Source organism: Pyrgilauda ruficollis, unplaced genomic scaffold (genome assembly GCF_017590135.1).
Source record: "Pyrgilauda ruficollis isolate IOZ18807 unplaced genomic scaffold, ASM1759013v1 scaffold28, whole genome shotgun sequence".
Taxonomy (NCBI): Eukaryota; Metazoa; Chordata; class Aves; order Passeriformes; family Passeridae; genus Pyrgilauda; species Pyrgilauda ruficollis.
The window spans coordinates 1835469-1848507 of NW_024524155.1; the positions used below are offsets into that span (position 1 = coordinate 1835469).

Sequence of the window (13039 nt, forward strand, 5' to 3'; positions counted from 1 at the left end):
ACCTGAGTGGTGTTTTTAATGAAACTAATAGCTCCCTCTAGTTCTTAGAACAGTACTCATTAAATTTGCTTGGACTTAAAAAACTTGGTTTATGACGAGTAAAATAACAAGTACCCTTGTTTTTAAGGAGTATTTTCAAAGCCTTGATTCACAAATCTTCCCCTCATTTGTAATTGCATTAAAGATACATTTCTACGCAAAATATATATATAAAATAGGAAATGGGGTTATTATTGCTATGGGGGTGTCTTAAGCATCAAAACGTAATGCAGAGTGAAGGTGAACCTTAAGGGGCACAACTGCACAATAAACAACGCTCCGGGAGCACCGTGAGGAAAGGCAGCTCTTGCTGCACTGTCTCCCCTAAATAAAGGAGTGGCGGCCGGTGAAGGCTGAAGTGCCATTTGGTAAACTTCACTTCGCTGCTTTGGTTGAACTTCGTTTAGATGGGGTAATTGAAGTTTAAGAAGCACATAAATTTATTTCTGATTTCCAGTGTACATATATAGAATATGGTTAAATTGCAGTTTAGGATGAGGAAAACTGAGGGGCTTTGTCCCTCGTGACTGACCGCAACTCACTGACAGGTTCCCTGCTACGACCAAACTCGTTCTTGCACTGTTTGATACAGCTAAAAAAACTAAAAAAACGCCCTTCCACCGAACCTGGTCCCTTAGGTGCTTCGCAGTCCAGTCACTCACCTTGCTTTATGAAAGTCGTTAGCACATGGGGGGTTTTTTTTGGTTGCTTTTTTTTTTTTTTTTTTTTAAAGTAGTTAAAAACCAAAACCCAAATCAAATCCTTGGCTATGTGGCATTGCACCTTCCCTTACATCTGGTATCAGCAGCCCGGCAGGGTCATTTTTAGCACAGGCACCCGGCAGGGCTCGGCCCGCCCAGCCCTGCGCAGCCGGGACCCACCTGCGGCCCGGCCCGGCCCTCCCCGCCCCGCCGGGCACTGCCGGCCCCGCCGCCCGAGCCGGGACACGCGCGGCGGGCGGCCCGCCGGGAGCCAAGCCTGCCCGGGGAGCTTTATTGCCGTGCCACCGCTGCCGCCCGGGCGGGCATGGAGGAGGCCAGCGCCGCCCGGGAGGTGAGCTTCTCTGAGCCTAACTTCAGGGAGGAACAGAAGCAGGTTCCGCGGGGCCACGTCTGTGCCGGAGGACGGGGGCGGGACGGTGGGCGCACGCCGAGGGCAGCTGCCGGTCCCTCCGGCCGGCGGCCCCCGTGCCCACGGGAGGGTCTGCCGGCAGAGGTGGGAGCCGCGCCGGGCGGGCGGGGAGAGCCGAGAGCCGGGCCCCGGCGGCTGCCACCTGTGCCGCGCGCCCCCCGTCACCCGCGGCAGCAGTGGTTCGTCCCCCGCCCCCCTGGCGGGCAGTGGTACGGGCCGGTTGTCAGGCGGCGGGCCGGAAGGGGCGCGCGCCGCCCGCGGGAAGATGGCGGCGGGCGGGCGCGGGGGGCCCGGGGCCGGCACCGGCACGGCCGGGCTGTGGCCGGGGCTGCGGGACAGCGCCCGCCGCTACTGCGGGCTGGCCTGGGAAGGGCTGCGCTGGGTGAGTGACGGAGTGACGCGGGGAGGGCCGGGGTCTTGTGCAGCGCTGCTGCCGAGGGGCTCGGGCAGGGGAGAATCTGAAATTAAGGCTTAGCTGCACAGTGCCGTGTCCTTAGGCACGGGTCACCTGTAGTAAATTTGAGCCACATGGAGAGCGTCGTATCTTTGAGCAAATCGATCCGTTTACAAATGAAACGTGAGTGTATCGAAGTGTTTAAAATGTGTTAAATCACCGGTGTGTTCAGTATGTTATTCTAGCATGAGGTTGGTTGAACAGGTTTTTCTACCAAGTAAGTTTTCTAGCAGACGATCAAGAAGTACTTACTAATGTTGATTCTTCCAGCGGTGAAATGTGTAAGAGAACTCAAAGGAGAATTTTCCGTAATAAGTTCTTAGTACCTCAAGAGGCCAACACAAAGGCTGGAGAGGCACTTTTTACAAGGGCACGTAGTGATAGGATGAGGGGGTTGGCTTTAAACTGGGGAGGATGAGTTTAGGTTAGGTAAGAGAAGGAAATTCTTTGCTGTGGGGCTGATGAGGTACTGGAGCAAGTTGTCCAGAGAAGCTGTGGATGCCCCAGCTCTTGAAGTGTTCAAGGGCAGGCTGGATGGGGCTTTGGGGAAGTAGGTCCAGTGGAACATGCTCTTGCCAATGGCAGAGGGATTGAAACTAGATGATCTTTTAGATCTGTTTCAACCCAAATCATTCTGTGATAATTGATAGTCTCAGAAAGAAAAGTTTCAGAGCTTTATCTGTTGATTTTCATATCTTGTTGGAGCTGCTTGCTTGTTGTTTTTTTTTTTTTTTTTCTTCACTTGGTAAATTTATCATTTAAAAATCAAATGCTTCTGTTAACCATTTTCTCAGAGTTTTGAAAAAAAATGGATACACAAGCCTTGGAGGTAAACGATGCCAACATGTAATGTCTGTTTCTGTGGGTAATATTAATCTCTTTTCCTTTAGCTGAAGCTTTTTACTTTACTTTTCAGGCTGTGGCTTCACTGCCTGAAGATATGAGACCTGGGCCTGATCTGTATGGTTTCCCGTGGGAAATAGTGATTTGTGCTGGCATTGTTGGAGCCTTGACAATTCTCTTGTTCCTGTACAGAAGTTACCAATCAGTAAGTGTTGTGGTCTGACCCCAGACAGCAGCCAAGCACCCACAGCCGCTCTCTCGCTCCCTCTGTCACGTTGGAAAGAGGGAGAGAATCAGAGGACTAAAAGCCAGAAAACTCATGGGTTGAGATGAAGTTTAATAGGAAAAGCAAAAGCAGTGCATGCAACAAAGCAAAACAGGGAATTGATTCACTGCTTCACATGGGCAGGCAGGTGTTCAGCTGTCTCCAAGAAAGCAGGGCTCCATCACATGTAGCAGTTACTCTAAAAGACAAACTCCATCACTCCAAACACCCCCCTTCCTCCTCCCTCCCCTCAGCTTTGTGTGCTGAGCATGATGTCAGCATGGTGTGGGTTATCCCTCTGGTCAGTCGAGGTCAGCTGTCCTGTGTCCCCTCCCAGCCTCTTGTGAACCTGCAGCCTCCTTGTGGGTGAGGTAGGGTGAGAAGCAGAAGAGGTCTCGACTCTGTGTGAACACTGCTCAGCAGTACTAAAACATCCACGTATTTCCAGTACTTTTCATCACAAGTCCAAAATATAGTTCCATACCAGCTACTGTGAAGAAAATTAACTCTATTCCAGACAAAACCAGCGTAGAAAGTGTTCAAGTTACTTGCAGATACATAGAGTGCATTATTAGTTTGCATTGAAGTTGTTATTCTTCCTGTTCAAGATAGATAATGCTTCCGAGTTTTAAATCTATTGTGATTGAATTTAGAATCTCTCTAAAAGAGAAGTTGAAAAGTCTGTTTGTCAAGATAATAAGTGTTTGGATATGTAGTGAGTGACTGTTATAAGAGGAAACACAATGAAACTCGCTGTAGTAAGGCTTCCTCTTTTCTTTTTAATTTCTGCACTGGGTTTTCAAAGTCAGCCCTTAAATTATTTTCTCGGGATGTAGATTTCTTTCCTAGGGTGTATGTATTGCTGTGTGTATTGATATCTGTGTGTGTGTTGATATCTCTGACTAGTCTGGCCATAGCCAGAGCAGCTCAGGTCTTTCAAGCAAAATCAGTCCATATGGTTTCGTGTCGAGGGAGGCATTTTAAGACTCTTTGGACAGTGACACCTGGATTCTGTTCATTGCAGCACTGGAACACTGAACCAATTTAACTGCATGCTCTTTGTGGGACCAGTTTAACTGTGTGCTCTAATATGATGACTTTGAGAATTGCAGTACTGAAACCTTTCAATGCACAAATCAGATTATATTTTTGAGGTAATACCTGTTTCTCTTGAGAGTAAGTAAAGATCTGAGTAATAAAAGTTGCCGACCACACTATGGAAATTGAGTCAGTATCTGTAATTCAGTATTCTAAATTTCTTCCCATTTTTCATATACTCTCATGCAGTCAATGTGATTTTGGTAGTAGGTGTAATGATATTCATGTTTTAAGACTGGTTCCATAGCTTTTTAGTTTTTTAGATATGAGCAACTGAATTTTTAGGGTTTTAACATGAATTAACCTTCTCTGTGAGGGGATCAGTGTTTGTGTAAGTTAATGTAGCTATAATTTGGTCATACCTTTTGTTCTCTAGAGGCATCCCTCTAGGTGGTACAAAAGGCATCTGAGCTGAAATCATGCAAGCAGCTAACCTGGTATTGTTTTCCTCCTGTACTTGCCACTTAAGGTAGGAGATATTACAGAAGTTATTGATAGCTTTTTCAGTCATCCATACTTAGAACTGCACTGACTGCTCCTTGAAGAATTGATGGTTACTGAAAAGTAATGGAGTAACTAAGCATCCATTGGGGATGATAGGATAAAAGCATACTTACAACTTCCTTACCCTTTTTTTCTTTATTTGGACTCCTTGGCTTTAAATTAGGAGGAACCACGGAAGGTTTGAGGGCCCCACTGTTACATTAGGCACATGACCCAGGCCCAGCTGTGAGAGAAATACTGTGTTGTAACAGTTCTGTGGGTTCTGCCAAGTTCTGCATCTCTTGTGCAGGCCATTTGTGACAGATTTTGCCCTGCAGTTTGTTAGATTTTGATTCTAGGGCACTAGACCCCACGTGGCAGCTGCTCACTTGGCACTTGAAGGATGCCCATCAGGGAGTACCTTACTGCAGCTTTAGCTGTTGTGAGTTGTAATGTGTGGGAGATCTTTCCCAACAGGAAATCTGAGCTCACGTGTGGAGCTTCCCTCTCCCTTCCTTTCCTACTCTTCTGACTGTGTGTCAGTGAGGCAGTCGTGCTTATGTGATAAATATACAGAGGTGGGTTATTAAATTGATCCAGGTGAAAACTAATCTCCTTTCCCCTCTTTTGTCTGATAAGAGTAGGAGAAGGACGGGGCAAACTCCCAGACATGGAGGGGGTAAGAGCAGAGGATATGATTGCCTGTTTTTAATGGGACCCATATTTATATTCCTTTTTTAAGTTCCGTGGTTAAACTTGGCATGGAATCACAGCTTAAGAGATTAGTTTTCAGGTACTATGTGAGAGTAATTGATCAGACACTTTCAATATTTATTCTCTTTTTTCCTAGGTTAGAAGTCGACTTTATGTAGGTATGTTTATTTTTGATACTTCATTTTTCATATTTCTTTGTAGTATGACTTTATTTTTTCTTTTTTTCACCTTTAATTATTTGGATGATGCAACATTTGCTTGTCTTTCACTTTTTAGGAAGGGAAAAGCAGCTTGCCAATAAAATTGCTGAACTAGTTGAAGAAAAATGCAAAATTCTTGAAAAACTCAGCCTCTGCAAAAAAGAGGTAACAGTCCTCATTTATTGCTTTCAGATGTGTTGTAGAAATGGATTCTATCAAGTAAGGTATTAACTTTTCTAAAAGAAGATGTTTTAAAGCTTTTAAAGGGATTCTTCAAATGCTTTTTTCTGTTAGTGCCTTTAGGAGCAATTAAGGTGTTAGCAAGTTCTCAATACAATATATTTCACTGGAAGCAACTTCCAAATGTTTTTTTTTTATTTACATCATTGGGATAGTGTAGTAGGGTTAAGGCTTTCCTGATTTTCAGCAAGGTGCGTTTGTGAACATGTAGGTGATGTCTGTGTTTCAGAGTAGAGCATTGCAAATTAATGCTAGTATTTAATCAATTATTTACCTATATTCTGACATAAAGTAATTCCTTTTCAGTTTGAAGATTTACAGTTGTCTCTGAATGATGGTAACACTACGAAAGAATCCACAGACACATCTTCTTTTGAGGTAAAAAGATTAATGGAAATTGTTACTTCTACAGTATAAGGCAGTGTTTTAGGTACCATGTGGCCCGTATTAAAAAACACCCAAACAAAGTAAAAACCATAGCAAAAAAAGTCAGACAAACCCAAAAACTCCAATGCAATAGTTTTAATTGAGTTACTGAAAATTACTTAAAATCAAAGCATTTAAATTAAGAAAAGCCTTCTTTAACAACTGCATTGAGGATGAGTAATACTAGAACAAATGGCATATTGGACAATATTTAAGAAGTAAATTGTTTCCATTTCTAGGAGACAGGGTAGTGCATTAATTATTTTTTTTCTCACATCTTATCTAATTCAAATAATTTCCACAGTCTACAGGTGCACAGTTTTAAAGAAAAATTCCCACTGCATTGTTTATATCCCCCAAACTGGGAATATATTCAGAGTATAGAGTTCTGGATAAGTGAATCAAATACCTAATAGGCTCTATAAAATTCATGTTAAAAAAAGCAAGTAGGTTTATTTCATTTTGCACCTCAGATCCTAGAGAGCTAATTCATGCAGCTTTTGTTCATGCAGGAGTCTCTAGAGTATTTGAGTGAAACATACTTTGCTGTCATATTTAAAATATACTTGTTGTCTTCTTCATATGTAATTAGTATCAAATGTTTTATTAACTCACAAACCAACTTGATTTAGGAAATGCATGAAAAGCTGAACAGGTCAAACTTGAAACTCAACGAGGAAATAGAGAATCTAGAAAAAGAACTGGAAGAAGAAAAACTGAAGCAGTCAGAAAATGATACCTTGGTAAGAATAAATAGAATTCTGTCTTTGTTTCTATTAATTTTAAAAAATTCTCACAGAAAAAAAATCTCTGCAGATAAGACAAACTATTTTCTTTGTGTGTTCTGAAATAAAAACTACATTTTCCATTTTGTCTTCCCTCTAACATTAGAAAAATAATAAAGGAAAATACTCAAAAGAAGAAAAACTGGTTTCGTTGCAACATGTTTTTACACACGTTTTTACTGACTGAGCAGTAGAACTTTCTCAGTTTGAAAATAAAAATAGTTTTATCAATTGCCTAGACATTGTCCGTCAAATATGTGAAAGAAGCTGTATGACAACTAATAATTTTCAGGTGGCTGAAATTCAAGAGAAAGTGGAGTCTTTAGAGAATGAAGAAAAATCAATCCAGTCACAAATTGATGAGGTATGTCTGACCTTTATAGTTTCTGGTTTCAAATCTGCAATTTCTCTATTCCCCATGCTGTTACTGCTTTAGTATTTTTTTCTGTTAAGGGTGCAGAGGTTATATGCTGTGTAAACCAAAAGAGTTTGTAAAGCTTAATTTTGGTGTGGCTTGATTGAGCAACTTTTAATTTCATATAGTGATTGGCATTTATTGAGAAATAATTACCTTGTCTTTCCTTGACTTTCTTACTCCTCAGTGATACACAGTATTGCAAAACTACAGTCAGCAAAACCTGTTGAAATTGTAGAGAAAACGTGAGACTGTGTATATAGCACAGCCAGAAAACCTAAGACAAGTCCAGTAATACCATCATGACCCCGCCTATATCTTCACCAATGCCGTTTAAACACCAGACTTATAAATTTCATTTAGGCCAAGTCCACCCTAAAAGTGTACCAGATTAATACTGAGAGACTCAAGACATCTGTTCAAGATGCACTAGATGAAAACAGCCATCTCCAGGAAAGTGAGAAACAGGTAGGTTCTTCCTAGTTATCCTTAGAAATACTGTATTTTCCTGTGATACTGATAAATAGGATTTCTCCGAAGAGCTCATCCTCAACAACTTTTCTTATACCTCTTGTGTGTTTTAGTAAATGGAATGAGGAAGAATACATGGTTTTTAAAACAATTTTACGTTTGTCTAAAATAATTCTGTTTTAAAAGAAATGCAGTAGTTACAGTTTGTGGGGAATCGTGCATGGAGCTCAGTGGAAGGAGAGCATGTGGTAATTTAAGTCTAATAAGAACTTTGCTGAGACCTGTTGGAAAGCAGAAATATCTGAACAAGTCCACTGCTAGGATTCTCTACAGAGGCAGAGAGAAAATTATTTTACTTGATCTAGAAAAGCAAGGAAATTGAGGAATTGCACAGTATTCAGAAGGTGGGAAAAAATGTACACTAGTACCACTGTAGATGTATTAATTGAAAGTCAGTTATGTAACAGAGAGGAGTAGAAAAGATTGTTACATCCCAAATTTTAGTAGTCTGTTTTCCTTAGTGCTGTAGCCAGATCACAAAGAACACTGAATATTTTAAAATATTTAGCACGTGCAATAGTTGTCCTGTGCAATAGGTTGCTTTACAGTGAAGCTATTTCGTTTTTTCTTACAAATAGATACTTTCTATGAATTTCTAATGTTCTGTGTAATGTTGGTTTGAGGTGGTTTGTTGTGGTTTTAATGGATATGTGCTTATTTTCCTGACTGATTGATGATCTCCCTGTTGTCTGAGGAATAACCTGATAGATATTTGCATGGGGGAAGGAGTAGTGGTGGGAGTGGAAGTACAGGCCTGTTGCTTTCTGGCAGTCTTGTAAAAAGCTGGGTAATGCTTTAGTCTTCTCTGTCAAAACATGGTATGTGTCAAACTTAGAGGTTCAGAAAAAAAGAAAAGGATACTGGAAATATTTTTTTTTTTTTTGCAGAAGGAATATTTCAGTTCTGCACAACTCTTTTAGTAAAACTTGATCTTTAATTCTAGAAGGAGTCTATGTTTGTGATTGCCAAAAAAGGAAGACAGTTTTATTAAGAGCTGTGGGTGAAGAATCAGTGGATTTGACTGTTATCATTGTGAGATTAAGTTGCTTGAGAATTATTTTCTTTCAAGAGTCTTTTTTTTCCTAATCTCTACACCCTCTTCGTTTTTGTGAGGAGGAAGGGTCTGGTCTCAGTGCTTTGTTTTAAATGTGACAGTATTTTTATGTAATAAATTCTGAGAAGCAATATATAACTTTTTAATAGAGAGGAATTTTCTCTTTTTTTCCCCCTGTGGTCATTTCTTGGGTTCAAATAGAAATAATCCAATTATTTGTGTGTGTGACAAAAATCTTTACTTTCCTTCCTTTTTAATAAAGTAAAAAAATAGTACTTAGAGAAAGATGATACAAAGTGCTGGCAATTGCCTGTATTTCTTAGGCAATCATTTTGTATCAAGGAAAACCGGGGGGAAAAAAATCAATAAAAACAATTTCCAGTGTTGGATTCCCATGTTCCTAGATGAAAAAAAGTTCTTTTGCATTTCTTTCAGATAAAACAACCAGGGTATAAGTATTTCCTTAACCACATTATTTAGGATTATGTGCTACACTTTGTTGTTAGCTGAGGCTTGTTGTAGTTTTTAGTAGTTGGAGAACATTTGTGCATATTGTAGTTTGCTGTGCTTTTTAGTAGATAAATAACGTAATGTTAGTTGTTGCTGGAACCTGATAAGTAGAAAAGAGAAAGTGTCTGCTTTATTCATTTGTGTTCTCATTTCTGAGTTGCTTTCTAATTGTGAGTTAGTTTACTATATCAGAATATCCATATCCTACTTTGTTTTTCTTTCTTGCTTTTTTTTTTTTTGAAGATGGAATTTCACATATGTTCAAAAGGTAACAAAGGTGTTATTTGTTCACAGCAGCTGGAGTCCTTTCTTCCTCTTGTTCATTTGCATAAATGGGTCATAATCTTCTGGCACATCATAGCTTAAACTTTATAAGAGATGTGCTGTTTCAGGTTTGTGATGTGTCAGAGAGAGGATTGGGCCTTTTAGGTTGAACTGTTAATGAACTTCTGTGCTATGCTGGTTTTTTGGTTGTTTTTTTTTTTTTTTTTCTTCAGGAACATTAGAAATATATATTGCTTTAGCTCATTACACATCCTTGCTCTTTCTCTTTACTGTAATTCTTACACATGTATAAAGTCATGTCAATTTATTTTCTCTTTGCCTTCATGAAGAAGGAATCCCTTAAAAGTCATCTTTTGATGATGACAATTAATGATAAAAGTAGTTGTCTGTGTATGTCTTCTAATCCCTAATATGGTGTTTGCATGATGCTGCTAATTCATACGTGGCTTTTATGGCTTGGAAAGTCCAATTGTGTGCCAAGGGGCAATTAATTCAATTCTAGTCATATACCTTTTGTTCTGTGCTGTCTAGTTTATCTTTGATAAGTAGTGTTCAGGCTTGCTTGTCTATTTGCATGGCAGTTCCCCTGTTTAATTACCGTTTTCTGGTTGTATTTTTAGTATAACTGCCTGTTATGTTCTTATTGATCAACTTAGTTATTCTTTTTTGTACATTTACTGCTTTTTAATTGATTGCCTGTTGTGCAACTTCAAGCAGTATTTTTTGACAGACTCTTAAGACAATTTGGCTGTACTTTACCCCATGTTGTGGTAGCACGTGTTTTGTCTTAACAGAAATTTGCATCTGTTCAATTTTGTTCTCACAATGTCATTAGTTAGTATGCTGCAGTGGTTATTTTTAATAGCTAGTGATTAGGTGTTCTAATCCCTTTACTCTGTAAAATATATTTTTGTGAAATGAGATTTTACTAGGGAATAGCTGTAAAATGTAACCTTGGAACCTACCTCTCATTTTAGTTAAGCACAGTCAGTTGCAGAGATACATACAAGGTGTTGATTGTGCACAGCTGTGACTTTCATTAATCGGGAGGCTTTTTAAAAATAAACTTTTAAAACTACTTCAAGAGGTATGGAGGAGGAGAAATAATACAGTTTTGCAAGTCACATGAATATAAATAACTGCCTAAAAGCTTCCTGTTTTCCCTTACTTCTTTGACCGCTTCTAAATTGAAAAGACACAGGCACCATTCAGAAATGTGTGTTCATATTGGGGTGTGTTTTCCATCCATTCCCCAGTGTATGTCATTGTTAAATAAATTATTACTATTTTGTATTCATTGCTATTGTCACATCAAGGTTTTTAAACTCGAACAGAATAAACTGAACTCTTCCTATAAATGCTTAAAAATATCCTAACAACTAATTACAATGGACAGCTATAGCAGCTAAAACAACTGAACTAAACATAGAAGTCTTAATTTTCAGCTCTTTGGCTAACTTTCTTGTACTCTTATCTCTGCTAATTCTTACTGGTGGGTGAGAGGTTTAAATCCTACTTATGTATAGACAGTACATGTAACAGGCTCAGTACTATTCATCCTCAATTCTTGGTTTGTAGACAATCACACTAATCTTGTATTTCCCTTTTTAGCTTTTACAAGAAGCTGAAGGATGGGGTGAACGACTCAGTGAACTAAATGAACAAACAAAGATGTTTGAATCTTCTAAAACAGATGTAGAAGAAGTTTTGAAAAATAAAGAGAGCCAAATCAAGGTAAATTATGACATTTAGGATTGACTCAAGTTATTCAGACTGATGCTAATCATAGAGTTCCAAGAGAGTCTGACAGCCTCTCCTTGTTGCCTTATGCTCTTTTGGGCTTTTGTTTGCTGTCTCTGTTCTCCCGTGTAATGTTTCTGGCTAAGCAAAAAAAACGTGTCTGATAAAGACAACTAAGGAAAAACTCTTTTAGTTCTGACAGAGTATTGGCTTTCCCCCCTGTCCCCAGTTTGTAGTGTGGAACTTGGGTGTATATTCTTATAGTTGTGTACCTTACATACACAAGCCACGCTGAAATCATGCATGCTTAGAGCTGTCTGAAAATTCTTCACAAGGATGTGCCCGTTGACCTGCAGATACGTGCTTTGATAGAAAAAGTATTACCAGACATCTGGACTCTTGTATGTGAGGCTAACTTAATCTACTAAGGGAACTAAATAAAGGACAGAAAGCTTAGAAAGTAATTGTAATGATAGCTACGTTTTCATTGCTTGTATTTGTTTGTGTTTTTTCTTAGTCACTCACACAATACATACTGAACATGAAAGACTGGAGTTCAGCAATACGAGAAGATGCTGACACTGAAGACAACCACTGGGACACAGATACAAAGGGGGAAACAGACAGCGGAGAGCACTTAGGTATGGTTTCCCTATTTAAATAGTTTACAGATGTTTTAGAAGTACAGAACTGATTAACTGCCAAGAAAGTTGCAAGATTAGCTTTATAGAAGTCAGATTTTTAAATCTCACCCAATATCATTCATGTTGGACAGTTAACTGATACTTGAACATCTCTGGAATAGCAACCTATCCTCCTGTTCAGCACTGTGTGGCACAGAGACTGTCATAGAGCAGTGTAAAGACTCAGTGGTCAGTCTCTTGCAGAATTCTGCACTATGTGCCTGTATATTAAGCAGTGACTTTGTGGTACTTTTTGGTGGAAATCTTGCTTTTATTTCTTCTTCAAGCTCCTCCCGGCAGTAGTACTGAGGGTGCTTAGAGCCTAGTTTTTGCTTCCCTGTCCATACAGAGGTGTTACTTGTTGCAGGCAGTGTGGTTACAGTGTCATCTAATGGGTGTAGTTGTGAGTCCTCTTAAACAGCAACACAGAAAAGCCTTTCTCCCTCCTCTTTCTTGCTGCAGCTTCTTTTTGTGCTGGTGCTCATGGTACCATAGAGCACATGCCGTCAATCTTACAGCGTGTATTCAGCATCTCACTTTTAGCATGACCAGTCTGAGTCGTGACTGACTGGCAAACAAAGCACTACAATAGTGGCATATCTTCTACTCACACCCCGGTTTTTGGGTTTTTTTTGCTCCTTTATCCTCCAAGTATGCTGTGCCTATTCTTGTTGGCATACCTATGTTGTATGTCGGCATTGCTCTTGTATAAAAACCAAATAATAGCTCTGCCACAAACCCTTTCATGCTTTTTACATGACATATTGTTCTGTTCCTTCAAGCAGATGATGAACAAAAACAAACTGTGAAGAAATTGATCTATGCTGCAAAGGTACGTGATTTTAAGAAACTTGTGGGTAGAAGAGGGGAAACTAATATGTAATTATTCTGGTAATACCAGTATCAGAGTTCAGCATATTTTAATGTTTAATTATATCTTTTTGTGTGCAAGCACTTTCTTAATCTTGTAATCTTACAATATTCTCTTTTTTTTTTTTTTTTCAATTTTGATTGTAGTTAAATGCTTGTTTAAAGACCATGGAAGCAGAAAGAGACCAAATGTATTCAAAACTGTCTGATGAAAATAAAGCTAAAGGAGAACTTACGGGTAATTGAATCTTGGTTTGCCTTTAATAAGATGCT

General features: G+C 39.5%; 1 protein-coding gene across 4 annotated transcripts in view; it reads left to right on the plus strand.

Moving 5' to 3' along the window:
• MIA2 (MIA SH3 domain ER export factor 2) overlaps positions 1-13039 on the plus strand; it is a 36298-nt gene that overhangs the window by 8470 nt on the left and 14789 nt on the right. Inside the window, exons 1-12 of one of the 4 annotated variants that reach the window (XM_041472069.1) lie at positions 923-1092; positions 2541-2672; positions 5164-5185; positions 5304-5392; positions 5774-5845; positions 6526-6636; positions 6971-7042; positions 7457-7561; positions 11085-11207; positions 11731-11854; positions 12682-12728; positions 12914-13004. In XM_041472069.1, coding sequence (XP_041328003.1) covers positions 1066-1092; positions 2541-2672; positions 5164-5185; positions 5304-5392; positions 5774-5845; positions 6526-6636; positions 6971-7042; positions 7457-7561; positions 11085-11207; positions 11731-11854; positions 12682-12728; positions 12914-13004 — 1015 coding nt within the window. In that variant the 5' untranslated portion in view covers positions 923-1065. Of the gene's footprint in view, positions 1-922; positions 1093-1404; positions 1553-2540; positions 2673-5163; positions 5186-5303; positions 5393-5773; positions 5846-6525; positions 6637-6970; positions 7043-7456; positions 7562-11084; positions 11208-11730; positions 11855-12681; positions 12729-12913; positions 13005-13039 lie in introns of those variants that run through there. The other 3 variants (XM_041472067.1, XM_041472070.1, XM_041472071.1) reach the window with 3 other exon arrangements.